Source organism: Poecilia reticulata, chromosome 19, assembly GCF_904066995.2.
Source record: "Poecilia reticulata chromosome 19, P_reticulata-male-v2, whole genome shotgun sequence".
In the NCBI taxonomy this organism is placed as follows: domain Eukaryota; kingdom Metazoa; phylum Chordata; class Actinopteri; order Cyprinodontiformes; family Poeciliidae; genus Poecilia; species Poecilia reticulata.
In genome coordinates this window covers 23,653,589-23,673,428 of record NC_088848.1, presented here as the reverse complement: position 1 = coordinate 23,673,428, position 19,840 = coordinate 23,653,589, and the positions used below count along the sequence as shown (strand labels likewise).

At 40.2% G+C, this 19,840-nt stretch overlaps 1 protein-coding gene across 1 annotated transcript; it reads left to right on the top strand.

Annotated features, from left to right (window-relative positions):
- The first annotated feature begins 215 nt into the window (after window positions 1-215).
- On the top strand, window positions 216-19,431 carry rab3gap1 (RAB3 GTPase activating protein subunit 1). The gene is made up of 24 exons (XM_008438173.3): window positions 216-334; window positions 408-463; window positions 1,629-1,707; window positions 1,798-1,924; window positions 2,441-2,519; window positions 4,242-4,361; window positions 5,198-5,363; window positions 6,222-6,321; window positions 6,519-6,600; window positions 8,309-8,377; window positions 9,998-10,071; window positions 10,223-10,315; window positions 11,095-11,267; window positions 11,621-11,722; window positions 12,123-12,295; window positions 12,855-12,909; window positions 14,082-14,408; window positions 14,484-14,621; window positions 15,537-15,764; window positions 16,036-16,132; window positions 16,372-16,475; window positions 17,285-17,403; window positions 17,524-17,626; window positions 18,559-19,431. The coding sequence occupies exons 1-24, from the start codon at window positions 317-319 to the stop codon at window positions 18,778-18,780; spliced, it is 2,904 nt and encodes a 967-aa protein (XP_008436395.2). The 5' UTR covers window positions 216-316; the 3' UTR covers window positions 18,781-19,431.
- The last annotated feature ends 409 nt before the right edge of the window (window positions 19,432-19,840 follow it).

Sequence of the window (19,840 nt, the reverse complement as noted above, 5' to 3'; positions counted from 1 at the left end):
AATATAAATATTGAATATAGAAATATATTTTAATCCCAATTATTAGGATTAAAACACAAATCAGAGTGAAAAATTTGTTATTTTAATTATTCTTTTTTTTTTTACAACCGATTTTTCTTTCACTTTCAAAACAACGTTTTCAGTACATTTATTTCAGGCTCCATGTGAATATTTTCACCTATATGTTTAAATGCCGATATTTTTTTCGTGTTGCCCTCATCTGCTCCCACAAGGGGGCAGCATTGCACTGACGCAAGGTTTAGTTGCCAAAGACCGACAAGAAGAAAAAAACGGAATAACAAAACTGTATTTCAACATGGCTGCTGACAACGATGTAAGTTTATTTGCTTAGGTTTTTGGAATTAAAACAGAACATATGTTGAACATGTCTCCCTTCTGTCTTGCAGCCCGAGTCGGAGGTTTTTGAGATAACAGACTTTACCACCGCGTCCGAATGGGAGCGGTAAGCAAAAGCAAACCTTAGCTCCTGTTTCAAAGCCTAATGGAGGACCGACAGTGTGGATATTTAGTTATTGGTTGGCCCTTTTTGTCTTTGTGTTGTCATCATTAGGCTTACACACATTCAAGCGATAATATTTGAACACGTGTGTCTAAAAATATCTACCATAAAATTATAAAATGCTTGTCCTGGTTGAAGCAGCTGTTCCTTAGAAAAAATGCAGAGTTGTCGTTTCCTCACAGGGGGTGGAAGAAATAAAATACTTGAAATGAGACATTAATAAATGCCACAATGACTTCAAAAGTCTAGGTTTGTGAAGGTAAAGTGTATGTCACAAAATAACATTGATATTTGAACATTTATTCAAATATCAATGCCCTGTCAGCTGCTGTTTCTTGGCAGTTGACAGGTCAGCTTAGCCGAACATAGTCTTGCTAGGTGCCTTTTTCTTTTATATTTTTTCCCCTACATTTTCCATTGGATTGATGTTAGGACTCGTTGCTGGAATTGATCTGATCTTCCTGTCTTGAAGAGAAGATTTAACAATATTTGCTCAGTGGAAAGATGCATTGTCAGCTTGAGAAAACATCATCCTCACCAAAGTAAGTCCAGACAGATGGAAAGAGAGTTCTGTGCATTTCTGCCTGCTGCCCTACTTGACATGCAGCCTGTGGAAAGTACTTGTTTCTTTAGGATGGTTCCAGCCAATCCAGATTCAGGTCTCATCCCTGGATCTTACTTCGCTCCAGTCCATGGTTGCTTCTTTTTAACCCACTGGAACTGTTTTCTCCTCTTTGGATAGAAATGATGTTTCTATTTTTCTTTTACTTTTTGTTTTTTTGGTTAATTTAAAGTCTTGCTCCTTGGAGATTTTGTTTATACTTCCTTACACCGACCCTCCTGGTTTTCTTACAATGCTTCTAATTGAACCACCACTTAACCTACCAGCTGGAGAATATTTTGTTTAACAGTTTCAAATTGTTTATGTATTTGTTGTATTTATTGCTTTTAAAGATAGTTGTATTTAATGAACTAAATTAGAATTATTCAATGTCATAGTAAGCTTTTGGACTTTCTGTGTTGGAGAATTGAGGATGGACACATGACACAGCTAGACGGTGTGACTCATTCCTGCCTCAAAGCAAAAAACTCTATTTTTTGTTTCAAGGTTTGTGTCCAGAGTTGAGGAAGTGCTGAATGAGTGGAAGCTGACTGAAAACTACGTGGAAAAAACATCTCCAGAAAAGGTGACCAGCTTCAGTCCATTCGCATGGGGTTGTGAATGATGACAGTTAATCATGGATTATGAATAACTGTTTGATGCCATGTGTTCACAGGGTGCATACATTAATGGCAGCTGGGGAGAGCAGTCTCTTGATATTCACTTTGCTGACTTTAAGTTCTACATCACCCATCACTTTCTGAAAGAAGATTGTAAAAAGGAGAATGGGAAGAGTGAAGAGGGTACGGCCATTTTCCAATATGGCTGAAAACTGAATGCATTTTCACTATAAACCTTCTCATGACCTTGTTTCTTGTTTATGTTTCTAACTTCAACTGATCTACTATTTTCTCTGTCAAAATAAACACAAAGTTATGGAGATCCACAGGTTGAAATTGATCTAACACATAAACCTAAGAGTTTTTGTGAAACACGAAACCAAAACCATCAAAAACACCAAAAACATATACATTATTAAATCATTTTGATATTCCAGCAAATTCAGCAAAAAGATCATAAAACCATTTAAACTAATTTGGATCCAGCAATGGATATTTTATTTTCTTCAGTAACAATTTTTACCATCTAATTTCAGCTGAATTGTTTTTTTCACTTGTCTCAGGTCACTTTAAGCAAAGTAATTGGAAGTTAATCAAATGAGAAAATAATTTCTTTCGGGGACCATTTCAGAAGATTAGTAGTTATATTCCTTTGTGTGTTAATGAGTGTTGTCTCATATTTTCCTCTCCTCTGTTCAGATACCTTACCTTTGGCGATGCAAGATCTTCTGTGTATGCACAACGACTTCCCTCCTCGAGCCCACTGCCTGGTCAGATGGTGCGTTTACAGTATTCCATTCTGCATGTTATTCAGAAAAATGAATGATCATTTAACCCATATAGAAATACGACAATATTCCTCACGCATTCCAGTAGCACCAGTCACTCGTCCAGTGGAAGCACAGCATATGTTTCCTTAATCCAGCAAAAAACGATGTTAACCAGGCTGTTCAAAATTTCTAGGTTCTGAAAAATGATTAGCTAGGTGGAAGCTGGTTGGTTAATGACAGAACATCCGTCCCATTGGACCAGTTTTAATGCGTGAAGCTGCAGAAGTGTCACTGTTAATGCTGAAAATAGGGAACCGCGTCCTCCTCCCCCTGATCCCATGTTTGATTTGGTTACCTGTGTCTGCAGTTCAGATGAATCTACCCTACTGTGTCAACAAAGACTTTCTTGATGTATAATCTCAGTGGGAACTTGTAGGTTTGTGCAGGAATAAAGCAGGTGTGCCAAGTTTGACTGCAGTCACTCATATGCAGCAGTGGGCCCTTTGCATGTCATTCAAGCTTATTACAGTTTGTGTTGCTCAAGGGAACAGTGGAACCTGTCACTAAGATGGTGGAAGAGCTAGTGTTGTCTCACTATCTGCTGATTTTCACACAGGATTAGGGGAGCAATAATTCTGATAAATAATCACAGTTTGAGGGAATTTATGGACTTTACCATGGAAGAGTTCTGCTCCTAACTGCTGCATTTTATCTACAACCACTTCCACTGAATACTTAATGGGATTTGATTTGAAACCAGGAAATTTTCACCATCAGTAACAGTTATGAAAGGTTCTGTATATTGTAGGAAGATCTGTTATTACTGTACCAACCGTCTAGACCCCTCAGATCTTCTGATTCTGGTCTGCTCTGCATCCCCAGAACCAGAACCAAACTAGGAGAAGCAGCATTCAGTTTCTATGCACCACAAATTTGGAACAAACTTCCAGAAAACTGTAAAACAGCTGAAACATTGGGTGCCTTTAAATCTCAACTTAAAACCCACCTGTTTAGAGTTGCTTATGGCTAAATTAGGGTTAGAGTGTGGGTTTTGATGTCTTCAATGTTGTTAATGTTTTTATCTTTACTTTTTATCTATTTATTAATTTCTTTTTATTCCTCTTTCTCACTGTTTACGTTTAACTAAACTCCTACGGGGTTTAGAGTCCCAGTTGACAACGTCTCAACTAAAAACCTAGAGGTTGGAGTCCTTGTCAAATGGCGTTTTTGACTGAAGTCCCAGATAAGGACAGGGGTGCGGGTGTCGTCCCCCTGGTTGAAAAGGGGTGCGGGTTTTAATGTTTTTATCTTTTTTATCTTTTTTTTTTCAAAATCTCTTTCTCTTTCTTACTGTTTATTCAATGTCACATGTTTATTTTTTATTATGTAAAGCACTTGCCTTGCTGCTGAAATGTGCTATACAAATAAAATTTGATTGATTGATTCAGTGTCAGAACAGACCTGAAGATTTTCAATTTAACCTTGCTGTTTGGTTCTTTTTCACTTATGTTATGCATTAGTTATTGTGCAAGTTAAATCTAACTTAAGTAAGTAAAATATGTTTTTAAACCTTGCAATATATTTTTTTCTTATCCTAAAAAGGTCTTAGAACATCTTCAATTTACATCTAGAAACCATGTTTTACACTTTTTCCAGACGTTTAATTGAAAATAGATATTTATTTAAATCTGACTGGAAGCACAGCATTCTGTTCCTTGTTATGTTGGCAGGTACGGCCTGCGGGAGTTTGTGGTCATCAGCCCTGGGGCGAACTGTGAAGCCATCATCAGCGAGTCCAAATGCAACCTGCTGCTCAGCTCCGTCTCCATGTCTCTGTCCAACAGCGGCTGGTGAGTCCCTCTGTCAGCTCATCCTGGACATATTGGAATTTGTCTTCTCATTCTTACCTCCAATGAACTTCAAATCAATATACATACAAGTTGAATGTCAAAATGTTTTTTCTTCTGCTTTTCAAATAGTAGGTAGAGATTGAGTTAGGCTTCATTATCCCCCAGTGAGGAGCTGCTTTACACTGCCAGTCACAGGAGTAATAATGAGAGCAGATATGGTAGATGGTCCATCCTGATAGTCCCAGGTTTTATTTATCAGGACATAATGAAAGGAATGTGATCTGTACTAAGTTCTAAAGTGATCTAAACTGTACAAAAGCTGTTTCTTAATGAGGCACTAAACAAAGAGGGAGCCAAAACCAAACATTATACCACTGATGCTTCCACAAGATTAAAATAGGAAAGTTTTAATAACAACTAATTAAGCTCCTTTCATGTTTAAATCCCTTTTTGTGGTGTTTATTGCCTTTACTTTGTTTGATGTGTATAATCAGTATAATAATCTGATTCTGCTGATAAGATACTTGATTAAGTGATGATTGGCAGAAGCCTCCATAACAGCAGCGGTGTAGACATGTTGCTGCTCCAAAGCTTGTAGATCTGTGGTGAAACAATGGATAGAAGCAATTGTTTCTGTCCATCAATCTGGGGAAGAGTTCCAAAATAAAAGAGATGTGTCAGCATGTGAAGATTATTCAAAAGTAGCTACTAAAAACATCAGCTACTTCTGCACAGGGCAGTGAAGCATAATCTGTATGACATGAATACTGAGCTGGTTCTGTAGCAGTACAAAGCAGTGTGTCTTGAAACCATTCTGTTTCATCATGTGTGCCCAGTCAGGTCCCCATGTTTGTGCAGATCCAGCAGAAGTGGAGGCGGATATATGCTGGCGAGTGCCAAGGCCCCGGCGTTCGCACCGACTTCGAGATCGTCCATCTGCGTAAGGTGCCGAGTCAGTACAACCACCTGTCAGGCCTCCTGGACGTCTTTAAGTCTAAAATAGTGAGTACTGAGGAGCAAAACACATCGCAGAAAAACTATCTGAAAACAATATACACACACTGGCACCATCATTCCACATTACTGACAGTTTTGTCACTGCAAAGTTTTCTTTTCTTTTTAGTTCAACGGCTTCAATCAGCTTCTGTCAGCACGGCCTATTAGTGCTGCTGTCCACTTTAGAGGTCCTGCTTTTCCTTTGTTCTGCACGGTAAACCATCAAACTGGACTTTCATTGGAAAGCAGTGTGTCAGTGGAAGAGCGCTGTCTAATTGTCCAACATAAATGTTTTTAAGAACTTGTGGTATCTTATGATAAGGTGGTAGAGTTTCACACCTGATAGTCAGGTAGAGTCGGTTCGATTGGAGACCGAAACTGCAACATTTGTTCCATTTTCAGCTGAGTTCTGTTGTTTCTCCAAGCTCTTCTTTTCTTTTGAGGATGAGCTCCAGTGTTCTGTGTAATTTAACTCCAATCAGCCGAGGCAGACATCAACTCAAAACAGAAAAAAGAAAAGAAAGTCATGTGCAAGTTAGAAAGGTTTCCACCCAAGATGGAAATGATCACAGATCATATGACCATAAACTACAGGAACATCATTCTGTGGAATTATGATGTCGTCACAATTGTCAAACTTAATAGTGATAGTTACTCAGCTACAATGTCTATTGATTCCTCCACATCAAAAGGCTAGCGGTTAGATGTTTTGGGCATTTTAGTAGAAATCTCCCTCCCCCCAGTCTAACAGACAGGCTGGTGTTACAGTAAATCTTCACCAGACTGGTGTACAGACAGAAAGCCATTCCAGGTTAAGTTCAGGTTTTCAGTTTTTCTCTTCCTGTTCTTCCTGTCTTGGTTCAGGGCTGTAACCTGCTCCCTCTGCCTCCAGTCGACATCGCTATTCGCTACACCTACATTCTGCAGGACTGGCAGCAGTCTTCATGGCCGCAGCAGCCACCAGGTATTCACACCAAGATCTCACTGTGTCCCATTATATCTGGAATGTATAACTCTATATCTTTGTTCTTTGGCTGTAATACATATAAAACACAGAGGTTGTCTCCCACATGATACAGAGTGTGTCCCAGATGATGAGCCATTGTCCAGTAAAGGTGTCGTTTGTTCTGTTTTTGGCTGGCTGGGTTCTGTTCCTGTCAGACTTTGATACGCTGCTCGGCGGTGAAGTAGGAGGAGTGGAGTTTGGAAATCTTCCCTTTGGAGCCTGCGAGGAACCAATCAGGTAATAGCATTTTTTTTTTGTGAGAGTATTAAATAATATTTAAGACAAAATAATGATTAATATTACAGGTGTGCCGATCGATCGGCCACCGATCATAATCGGCCGATTTCCGTGAAAAAGTGTATGATTGGTGATCGCCGATCACGGTCCCTTGTTGCCAATCACACAAACCGATCACCTGCATCTCATTTCGCAGCCTGCCTGTGCAGCTGGTCTCCTTTTTCCTTGACACTGCGCAAACGCACAGCAACAAATCCTAAGCGATGTGGAACTATAACGCACTGAGTGATTGAGGACGTTTGCGTGTTGCGGCGGAAAATTTGCACAATGCCCGTTTTGTTTTTTTCTTGGAAAAAGTTATTAAAAACAAGTTTTTGTCTAAATTAAGGTGAATTTATGGTTTCTTTTTCCACATAATGTAACCGGTGCTTATGATTAAAAAATATATAATTATGTGATCGGTATCGGTGATCAGCCCTCATGGGTGATTGGAATCGGTATAGGCAGGAAAAAACCTGATCGGCACATCTCTAATTAATATGTACAGAATATTCTTAGTACAGTACCATATGTATTGTTCTGATTACAGTTTTACTAGGACCGTGTCTATAATGACAAATTAATTTCAGGAAATTAATTACACAGAATTTTAACGTTATAAAAATGTGTTTTAATGCATTTAATTGTATTTTTAATTTTCCATATGAACATCTGGAACCTTTGTATTGTTTGTTTCTGGTATACTCATAAATCTGACACACAAGCAACAACCACAGGCAGCAGCAGTGGACGACAAAGCCGCTTCTTGGGGGTTCATTTCTGCTTCAAAAGCGATCTGATTGGACGCTGCAAAACACTATTGTTGTGCTAAAAGGAGTTAGCCTATCAGTGAAGCTTTTCAATCCTAAAATATCATCTCAATGCTAAACATGCAGCAGCAGAACAGACATCCCCAATGTTAATGTCAGCGTTCACATTTCTAAAGATCTATGAATGATCAGGAGTTCCTGAAACTCTGGAAACATGAATGAATAGAACAATGTTTTCCTCCAGTCTGATGGTTGAACAACATGAATAACAGATTTAAAAGAAATAGACACTGTTTTTGAGCTCTTATGTCAATTTATTCAATAGTTTAGCATTAAAAATGTTTTTTTTTTATTGAAGTGCTGTTTGTTTTTGAAGCCTCATCTTTGGGAAGAGTATTCCAGATGCTTATTGTTCCCTGCTTTTCCCACTCCAGAAACAGTTTGGATGTATGTTTAGGAATAATTAAATGAAATGTGTCAATGACTAACAAGAAATAGTCACATCTTAGAACCTTCAGAAGTACTTTTTAAAAGATTCCGTTCCCAAATGGATGTCTCCAGTTTGTGTGGATTTAAGAGAATCTCCCAGAAACTCAAGCATTTATTTTCTTTTTTTTTTAAGTCACTGAAATTGTGACATTTTTAAAATTATTTAAATAAATCAATTACCCAAATATGGTATCCAGGCCCATATTATGTGTTTCTTTATGCTTAGCGGTTGTGAGTAAGTCATTCTTTAGTACATGACCATTCTATGCCATCTAGGTCTCCCTTTGCACATGCATGAGATTCTATCTGGATTTTTGATATGATGTTGTGCTTGTTCTGTGTTCATGTGTAAAAAGAAAAAAAAAGTCAGTTTAAATAAATACTTTTTTTCTTCCCGTTTTGTTTTGAAGTGAACTTCATCTTGCAACCACCTGGCCTCACCTCACAGAGGGCATCGTTGTAGATAACGATGTGTACAGGTGAGTGTTTTAAGTTCTAACAGTTCCCCAAACCTGTATGGCACAACAGCTGTCACTTGGAGAACTGATTATCTTGAAACATTATCATAATTTAGAGCAGTGGTCCCCAACCTTTTTATTATCGTGGACCGGCCAAGACTTGGAAATTTTGCTGCGGCCCGGGTGGGGTGGAGGGGTGGGGGGAGCGTGAACCGTCAGATAAGGTTTTTGCATGTTGGTGTTCCCGCTAAATCCTGAATATACCCAATTTGGTTGCCTTGGCCTTTTTATCGCAGCCTGTGGGGTTTTTCCCTGACTGGGAACGAGAATACAACCTGCTGAATGTGACAGGTAGCCAATCAAAAAGCGCTGTGACGTAAGAACAGAGGGGAATCCCAAACAGCTGACATATCGCACAACTGTGAGTCCGGTGGATATCGGATATGATATGTGGAAATGTTTATTATTATATGTAAAGGTCATTATTATACATGTTTATTCTGCTTATTCAGTTAAAAATGTTAATTATGAAAAAACATATTCACCTGCAAATCATAGTGCAGCAAATAGAGCGGCTGCTACCGTCGTCTTTTATCCACCGTCTTTTCTTTTTGTTACGTCTTTTATCTCTTAAAATGACTCCACAAACTATCACTATTGCTTCTACATCGTCATCCGTGTTTGGTCATTCTAAATTCCCGCTATATTGGGGGTTTTACTGAATTATCCTCTGGAATCAGGATGTTCGTGACTGGAATCGGTTCGTGTTGCTCCTGTCTTGTGGCTGATCACAAACCGATCGAACTTGTTGTACTTTTATCAGCTCTGTGGTCACAGAGGTTTGGAGAATCGGCCTACAAGTCTTAAATTTTTCCATCTAAACCAGACTTAAGACTCACAAGCTCTACTCCTCTCCTCTCGACCACTGCCCAAACGCTCTGACTCTGGTCGCTATGGTAACGTTTACATATCCCTTCAAAATAAGATACAGATGCGCCACAAAAACATTTTACTTTCGGGAAAATTTTAACTCACGATAATGACTAACGGGAGCCCTGAGCTGGTTTCTCTGCAACGAGACGGTCCCATCTGGGGCTGATGGGAGACAATGACACCCGAAGTGTTGCTTTTATCCACAGCTTGTTGGTCTCTACGTGGCGAAGCAGCTTGAAGCTTTTTTGCCTCATTAGCCGCATGTTACGCAGAGCGGCTTGTAATGTGGGACTCACCTATCGGTCTGGGATAAATCCATTCTCCTGTTTCTTCTCTGGGCCTTTTCCCCATTGCAAGGAAACTTTCCAAAGACATCTGATCTGTTTCTTACTCATTTTGCTGCTTGTGGTCTCAGTGTTGGCGCGCAAGTAACCGAGAGAATCCGGTTAAAGGATTTTCAAAATAAAAGATCCTCCAGACTCAAATAATACATAAAACGGAAATATTTAATTCTTGCGTGGCCCGGTACCAATTGGTCCACGGACCGGGGGTTGGGGACCAAAGTTGGTGTTTATTACATTCTGTTCAAATATCCAGAATGTTCTAAAAACTGCATAAAAGTTTGAGTAGCAGTAGATTGTTGGGAGGGATTTAACTGATAGCCCAGCATGTGAGATGTGTTCAACCGCATCTCCTGCTATCCAACAGTGACCTTGACCCTCTCCAAGCTCCTCATTGGTCCGTTCGAGTTCGGACTGCTGACAACCTTCAGTGCTTACTGGGTAGGTGGCTCACTTGTTTCCACTCACACCTCTACTATTTCAGGTGTTTTTAAACTTTGTTGTAGGAACAGGCCCCGTATGTTTCAGCAGAATACGTTTGAACTACAAAAATGTCATCTAAATGTTCTGTGTGACTTTCATTTCCTTGTAGGAGACTTTATCACAGAGTTCTTTAAACTCTGCTGTCGGAAGGAGTCTGCAGAGGAGATCCTGGGTAAAGGCAACGCTGAAGAAGAAGGCCAGGGTCAGTTTGCTTCTTCTACTCTTGTAAAAACCAGTTGCTAGTTCTATGCTTCACGTTATCCAGAAGGTCTGGACTCACCGCTACTGAGGTACGATTACTTCCTGTTGGTGTTTTAAATTTTACCCAATCTTTAACATCTGTAACTAGGTCAGGGTAAATGCAAAACCACTTCGTAATACTACAACTTTTTAGAGACTTTACAAACCAAATACATGAACTAAAGTTCACAAACTGTACTTTAAAGACTCCACATTTATAGTGCGTTAATCCAATCTTTACTGCAGAGCTACAGAGCTTTCAACTGAGCTGCTTTAAAATACTCGAGTTGTGATGCTTAACCTAAAGCATCACAAAGCACCCCTTCCTCTGTGTCTGCCCCACTCAGCTCCTTCAGACTAGCCAGCAGCAGTTAGCAAACACCTGGTGGAACTGTGCACCAGCTGAGCTCATTATAGGAGCAACTAAAAACGTTGTTAAAGGGTTAATAGAGGAGCCGTGTTATGATGACTTCCTGAAGGCAGAGGTTCAGAAACAGCAGGAGTTTTTAAAGAGACAGAGACCCAATTTTAAGGCATTAAATTACAAAGTCAAATTTATTTTAAGCCATATTTGTTTGTTCCAAATGTGACTTAAAATAAATGTGACTTTGTACAGCATTTTTCTAACAACTGAAGTGAATGTGGTTGATTGTGCTACAAAATGGCACAATGTGTCAAGAACATACATAATCCTGCCCCTTCAACACATGTATAAGTGTAAGCTGTAATCGTTCCCTGCAGAAAACAGCGACATCAGCTCCGCCTTGTCTAAGCTGACGGAGCCAGCAGCGCCGGTCCCATTAAGCAAACTGTCCGTGTCCAGCATGGTCCACAGCGCCCGGAGGCGCATCCGCCGCCACCGGCACATCGACGAGTCACCGCTTCACGTCGACGTGCTCAACTCGATCCTCCTGGTGCGTTTTGCTCTTACAAGCTCGTTCTGTGGTACATGGAACATGAATCAATGTGAGGACAGAGACAAATCTACAGGACGTTGTCCACAACACCTGGCCAGATCAGACAGATAGCCTTCAGAAGTTTAGGCTGCCACAGGGTTTTATTCAGCACAGCTTAGACATGAATTTCATTGGAAGATTAGAATGTGGGGAATACCCACACAGTTGATCCTTTATACACAGCCTGGCCTTCATCACATACATGTTACAGCATTTCGTAGTTCAAGGTCACCATTTTCCTGCCTGATAAAATGTTTATTTTCCCTCTAACATTCATGTTTCTGTCTGGATTATGTTGTTTTTCCTCTCAGTACCTCTTTCCTGATGCTGCGGTGGAAAAGTCATCAGACAAAGAGAAAACTACACAAGCAAACTCCTGCAGGACGTCTGAGCAAGAGAAGAGCCCAGATGATGTATGTTTGACCCCCAACACGTTCTGAACCAGCATCGCCTTCTCCTTAGCAGTGGAGTTTGATCAGAAAGAACGAGGCTCCACATAAACACAGTTAGGAGAAAACTGAGATTCTCGAGCAAATTTAACATGTGGATGTTAAGTCATCAGTTCTGCTGTTCTAAGCAGAAGATGCAGCCCCAAAATCATCAGTTCCATTCAATTCACTTTATTTCTATAGCGGTAATTCACAACAAATGTCTTCTCAGGCCACTTTATAAAAATAGTCCTTTCAGCTTGAGACAAGTTATCAAACACTCCAGTCAAGTTTAGTTTATTAGAAGCCACTGTAAATGTTTCATTTGCGAGGAAGCTGTCCCTTTAAATAAGCAGGACATTTCCTGTTTCCTGCCTCTCTTCAGAACCTGTTCCTCCAGCTGAAGTCGGCGCCCTGTGACAGTCTGACCTACCGCCTGGCGTTGTGTCTCTGCATGGTCAACTACAGCTACGGTGGCCTGGCGGCTGTCGCACACCTCTGGCAGGAGTTTGTCCTGGAGCTGCGCTACCGCTGGGAAAACAACTACCTCGTCTACGGGTGGCTGAACACACACTTCACCTGCACAGCTCCAAACCAGTCACTGGAGATTTTAGTTGATTTGCATTACGTCAGCAAGACAGCCACACATTTCTTGCATTATGTTCAATTAGCTCTCTTCAACTGTGTGTGAAAACATTTCAATTATAAAATAAGTCAATCTGCCAAGCAAAAATATTCATACCTCTTGGATTTTTTTTTACATCCTGAGGTGAACAGTTTGTAAAAAAAATTATTATTATTATTTTTTTTTTTAGAAATATACAATCTGAAAAGTGTGGTGTGCTTTTCTATTCTCCCCCCTTCATACTCTTATACCCATCAATAAATGTGGGTGGGTATAAACTGTTTCTTCTTGAAACTGATTTATTTTTTATTATGTTTGGTCATTGAAAGTTGAACAGTTGGGTCAATTATGCTCCTAAATTAATTTTATTTTTCGACAGTTATGATTGTAAACATGCCAATGAGGTTAATGATTTTTCTCAAGCAGCTGAAGTAACTCAGATTATACTTATGGAAATCTAAATTTGTGCTTTCACCATTGTTTTATTTGCAGGTTAACAGGCGGATCTCCAGATCTCCGCTGTTGTCTTCTGCATCAAAAGTTTCAGGTAATTATTACAACCAATCTGACACCAATTATTCCTAGACACTCGAAACAGCTTTTGAGTGCCGTGCAAAGATATGAAGAAATTTGTTCCATTAAATATAATTATTTAAAAAATGACATTTCCCTTTTTTGAAAAAGTAATTGGAAACAATTACATTAAAAAAAATCCATTATTAATTTAATTGTCAGAGACTTGGCCAACATTTTTCTCATTTTTTATTATGTTTTCTCCCATCATTTTTTCACCCACAACTCAAACACGTTACAGTATTGGGGGAAAAAAGTTTGAATTCAAACCTGTGTGTGTCAGAAATTGACAGTGACTTTCATTTCATTCATATTTAATCAAATTAGAGCAAATCTGTCAAAAAGGCATTTGTTTGTTTTTCCCACACTGTATATGCACATTGATGGATTTTAACTTTGGGTGCACCAATAAATTGGCCCTGATTTCCTTCATTTTGGGAGATTGGTGATGATCCCATATGTACATGTGAAGCCCATCTTGACTTCTGTGTGACAGTCTGACCAACAGACCCACCAGGTCAAGTCTGCATGTTTGTAGTTAACAATAGCCACTCCACTGTTGCCGACTCAGTGATATGTTGCTATATTTATCAACATTTAGGACAAAACATCAATGTCTGAATCAGACAGGTCAGGCTTTTTAAAGATTGGTGGTCAGCGATCGACCAGAACTGAACTCCTACTTTTCAGCACCGATTAGAAAATAATACAATATGAGCATTTCAATGGGTTTAAAAACAAGGGAAATGAAAAAAATTAAAACACATTAAATTGCAAAAGTAACTTATTAAAAAATGAATTTTATTGGAACCAATGGCAGATGATTCAGAAGCGATAGAATTGATGCATTAGTCTGAAAGGAACATTAAAAAACTTTTTAAAAAAAAATTTAAATTCCCGTTCAGAATACACAACATATTCAAATGTTATAACTTTGGCAATGTTCATGCAAATAGCACAATTGTACAATTTAAAAGTGAGCAATATCCAGGGACCCAGAAGGGAAATCACTTAGTGATAGTAGATGATGATGTAACTCACTGTCCAGCGTTTGTTAGTCATTATGGTTCTAGCTGTGGCCAGGATCTCCTGTAGCTGTCTAGGTTGACGTGAATCTGAACACACTTGCTGTTTGCCTGTGGGTAGATGTTGAACTGCTGCATAGAGAGGAAGAGGGCGAGAGATGAAGCTCGCAAGGCACAGGAGGGAAACGGAGAGAGAGAGCGCAAAGTATCCGGTGGAAGAGCTTCTGCGTCCACAACCAGAGGAACACCGCAGGGTAAATCCTGGGACTCCTGGAGCGACAGCGAGGACGAGTTCTTTGAGTGTCTGAGCGACCAGGGGGAGATGGAGTCTTCCCACAGCGAAGCAGGAAAGGACAGCAGCAAGCTGAAGGCGGACGGCAGGCTGCACCCCTACAACAACATGACCCTGCTGCACTCTGCAGAGCTGCTCTATGTCCCTGTTACCCAGGTAACGCCCTCCCTCTGCCGGTCTTCTGCTTTCTCCTCTGGAGTGCTAGCTAGAATGTGTGACGGTGGTTTTCAGGAGCCGGCCCCCATGACAGAGGACCAGCTGGAGGAGCAGTCAGAAGTCCTGGCTAAGCTCGGCACGTCGGCTGAGGGGACTCACCTCCGTGCTCGCATGCAGAGCGCATGTCTGCTCTCTGACATGGAGTCCTTTAAGGTGAGGAGAGCACACACACACACACACACACACACACACACACACACACACACACACACACACGCACACACACACACGCACACACACACACACACACACACACACACACACACACACACACAGTTTCTTTGGACTGCTGTGTTTGGTTTACGCCAAACATGTCCTCTGTTCTGGACAGATGATTACATTTACATTTCTAATTTTTGTTTGGCAGTAATGCGACCAGTATTTAGGGTTTCCCCCAGAAAACCTACTAACGCTGGTGGCTAGAGCAGTCCACCAGCAGCCCACCGTGTTTATGACTTAAACAAACATTTTTATTTCAAACCTGGCATCATGAATTTGTAAATAATAGTGTGTGAGGCCAACGGCCAAGTGGTCATTTGTTAGAAATTGTGCACACCTGACAAGCTGTTATTTCCAAATGATGATGCCTTAACATGCACCTCCACATTTTTGTAACTTTTAATATTTTTTAAAATGTTAAAACCTGGTGATAGCGCCCCCTACCACCAGGATTATCAGGTTTTCTGGGGGAATATGTATGTAAAAAACTTTTTTTTTAAATTATAAACATTAAATACTGCACCTTTAAGACCTGTTGTGTGAACATAGCCTAAGACTCTTCTGTCTTGATTCCAGAAGTTTGCTTTGGTGACTTTCAGTCTGGCCTTCATGTTTGTCTCAGACAGTAAAGGTTTCTCCTTTCAGGAAGGTTCAGCTTGTTCAGCTTCTTTCTGATTGGACAGATATGAACCTTCATATCAGCAGTAGCAGGACACGGTGTTTTAAATTTGTACTTATCTATTTACCCACTGTTCTTTCAGGGTTTAAAAAAATAACCTGAGAATTAGCAGAAGCAATCTTTTTTTTTTTTTTTTACTTAATCTGATGACCTTCTCCTTTTCTTTCCAGGCAGCCAACCCAGGCTGCGTTTTGGAGGACTTTGTCCGCTGGTACTCTCCAAGGGATTATGTAGAAGAAGAAGTGGTCGACGAGAAGGGATCCACTGTCATCAGAGGAGAACTTAGTGCAAGAATGAAAATCCCCGGCAACATGTGGGTGGAGGCGTGGGACACGGCCAGGGTGACCCCGGCACGGCGCCAGAAGAGGCTGTTTGATGACACCAAGGAGGCAGAAAAGGTCCCGATCAGCTGGAAACGGAATGCATGATTCATAAGTGATCACATCTTACTACAAAATATTAGGAAAATATTTAAGCTGCTAAAAACTGGGATGATGGTTCCAACACCACGTCAAGCTGTTTCAGTCCAGTGAAACATCACCTCAGTTCAATCACCAAATAACTCTCTAAGTGGTTTAAGACTTTAACAAGACCACAAAAATCCAAATTTCAGTTTCGGATATAATAACAAAATTCATCACAGGAATATGTCATCTTTTTTTTATCTAGGTGTTGCATTATTTGTCGATGCTGAAGCCTGGAGACTTGGCCCATCACCTGCTGCCCTGCCTGCTTCATGCTGCTATTATGAAACTGAAGCAGGAAGGTGAGTCCTGTTTGATGGCTTCATGTCTGTTTTCTCAACATCTACATTTACCAGCCTCTTTCACAAAAGAGTTTCATCATAAACACGCAAAAAAAATCACAAATCACAAGTAGAGCCGATACTCTGGAAGTGAGATCAACAACAACTTCAGTTTGCTGCACAAGTTGAAGTGTTTTATTAAAGTTAGGCCCTTTAATAACCTTTATTCTAACTTTGCTTTCTGTATATTTCTCCAACAGAGTCGGTAGAAAACATTCCATCAGTTGAGAAAAGCATTCAGCAAGCTGCGAGTCAAGCCAACAAACTGCTGCACTCGGCTAACTACGACTACAAGAAGCTGGAGGTCAGTACTTCCTGTTCTGGACTTCAGTAAAAGGGCAAATAAAAAGCAAAGCAATTTTTAATCATCATTTTTCTCCAGGTAGAATATTGCAAAACAAAGTTTGACATTTTTTGAAACTCCTGTACAATATTCACATAGAGTGAAATATTTCAAGCCTTTATTTATTGTAATGTTGACGTTTATGGTGTACGGATAATAAAAATCCCAGATTCAGCATCTGAGAAAATGTAAATATTAAATAAGATTAATAAAGGATATTTTCATCAGAATGTTGATGGTTTATAACAGACTGTGTGAGAGATGCAGAGTTGACTCTGAACTTCAGGTTGTTTAAGAGCAAAATAAGAACCTAGCTCGCTGCGTCGCTACAAGCACACTTCCTGCTTATCAAAATAAAAGCCATTCTTCATCCGTACATTGAGAAATGTAACATTTTCTTTTAGTTTATTGGCTAGAATTGCTTTAGTGGATTATGTTGGATTCTGGAACACATTTGTGTTGAGCTCTGATAATGACTGTAGAACATGATAATAATCTTAAACGTAATCTGATTTAGAATAAATGTGATAGTGTGTTATTTAAAGAAACAAATCCACAGGGATTAATAACTGCATGTTAACCTCAGTGATTCCAAACTGCAGCAAAACATCCACAGACTGGTAGGATAAACTGAGACACAAGGTGTTGCAATGGCCCAGTCAAAGACCAGACCTCAGAGCTGCTCTAACTTGTTGATGAACTAGAGAATAATGTGTGTCCTGTTGACTTCTCTATGCTACTGTTATGACAGCACTTTTCTCTCTACACAGGATTTTATTAACCAGTTGGTCACCATGGAGACGGTCATCGCCGAAGCTCGCTCTCTCAAGGCCAAGTTTGCTGTCGATGAGGAAGAGGAGAACGGTGAAGCTGCAGAGGAACTAGAGAAGTAAGTTCAGCTCAGTTTGAAGCTGAGCTCATTCCAAACCGTCGTCATGGATCCGGACAGGAAGCTCCTGCTGGGCATTTAGCGTGTGGGTGTGTGTGTGTGTGCGTGTGTGTTTTGAAGGTTTGTGACCTCGCTGCTGGAGGAGCCTGAGGTGGTGGTGCTTGGAGCTGGACAGGCTCGCATCGGCAGAATCATCCACAGACTGTTTATTAACGCTCAGCGGGTAAGCAGCTGCTAACACACACACATTTTCTAACCATGTTAGTACTTCCATTGATTGTATAACTGTATTTGTAACCATAAACATGACATAAACATATTTCATTCCTTTCCACATGTTCTGTTAGTGGAGCCACAGAGAGGCTGGCTGCCCAGAACAGATCTGGTTCTGGTCTGAAGCAGGTCCAGACGTCTGGCAGCATCTTTACTGCATTACAAACAGTTTGCAATACAAACTAAATCCAGCATCCAAGTAGGCCGGCCACATTGATGTAGCAACAACCAGGCCCAGTCATTTTAAATTGTCCCAGTAATTTGGCGATAAACAATAATTTTGAGACCATTTTCTTTTATTGTAATTTTCTTTTTATTTCTTTTGCTGCTGTTTAGACATCGACCAGCATAAAATCAGCTGCAGCAAACAGACGAAAACCAACGAATAAAACAAAACTAATGTTAAAATAAATCAGTAACAATATATATCGCAATATTAACAGATGATACATCTGATAGAATATTCAATACATAGAATATTCACTGAACTCTGGTCCAGAACCCCACAGCATTCTGGGAGATGTAGGCAGAGGAAAGGCTTTCGCAGCTAAACCTCTCACAGCTAGCGATGCATCAACTCACTCTTTGGTTACCTAGCAACAACTTGCAGCAGTTTCAGTTTTCTCCACTATTCCTCATAACTGCTTCAATAAAAATAAATAAATAGAAATAAAAAATGTTATCCACCAGATTGACAGTATTTCAGATATTTAAAACAAAAAACTATAATCAATAATTATCTAGATCAACTGATATGAAACACTTAATTGTGACCTAAGCGCTAACTACACATGAATTCTCTTTTACACTGATAGTTTTCTACCAGTTCAGCCTTGATCCTCCACTGGTTCCCAGTTGCAGACCGTTTCCTCTGTTCCTCAGGCGGCTCTTTTGGCTCCAGTGGACGACAATCTGGAACCAGCTGCTGAAAGCAGGAAGATCCCAGACTTCCCTCCTCCTGCGGGCCGGGAGATCCTGCTGAGGACGTGTGTTCCCCGACCTGCTCCGTACTCCAAGGCTCTGCCTCAGCGGCTCTTCTGCGTGCTGATGAAGGATGAGTTCAGGCTGGCGGGGGCCTTCTCTGCAGACACTTCATTCTTTTAGCCGCTGCCTGGTGGAACGACCTTCACATGCTTCACATGCTGCCGTTTTGTTGCTTAACTCATCCTTAACTGTTAGAAGAGGCGTCAGGTCTGGGTAGAGTGGTGGTCCCCCACTGGGATGTTGGAGGCTCCATTAGGAAGTGAAGATGCGTTTGGTTCAAGAGCTTTTAAACCTAAAACTAAAGAGATTAAAGTCAAAGTGATTTATCAGTAAAAGGTTTAGTTTGCTTGCAGTTTGATCCACTGTGGACATCCAGAAGTGATCCGGTTACAGGTTTCCTTATCATAATCATATCCTGACATTATTGCATATTCTGCACTTATTCCATACTCGCAGAAATCTGCCAAAACATTACAGTGATACCATAAGAGTCACTGTGGGGGAAATGAGTAACTTGATCCAATCCAATCCAAACTGGAACTTTGATTTTTAGATTTTTGGGATGATGGTCCATTTCTCCACGCTAAAATGAAACCAACATAAAATACAGAGAGCAAACCTGACGGGGAAGAAATACGTCTCTCCATCGCTGTGTGTGTGTGTTTTATCAATGTGCAGTAATGATCTATGCCATTTCACCATGTCATTATTTTACTTCTATCTGTACTGTACATTTGTAAAACTGAAATTAAATGAAACGTCCAAAACGAATCGTTGTGAATCATTATGCCAGATAGTCTAATCAGAGGCTCAAATGCCATTTTGCAAATATCTCTTCATATTGATTTTCAAATGATTAGGATGTGATCAAATGCATATTTAAGCATTCTGATTTTAATAGCCTCAACATGCTGCTTTATAGCAAAGACTTGTTTCCCACAGTTCCATTGAAGAAGCCTCTGGCTGAAGACGCTGTTTTCCCAAGACCGTCTCATGAAGACACAACAGATTGACCTGTTCAGATGAACATTGAGGCATCTATATTCATCAACAACCTCCACTTCTTCTCCCCTGAGGGAAATAGTTTGATCTGATCCTGTTCCTCTTGAAATCAATCATCTCCTTTATTTTGTTCACATTCAACATGAGATGATTGTTCCCACATCATGACACAAACTGC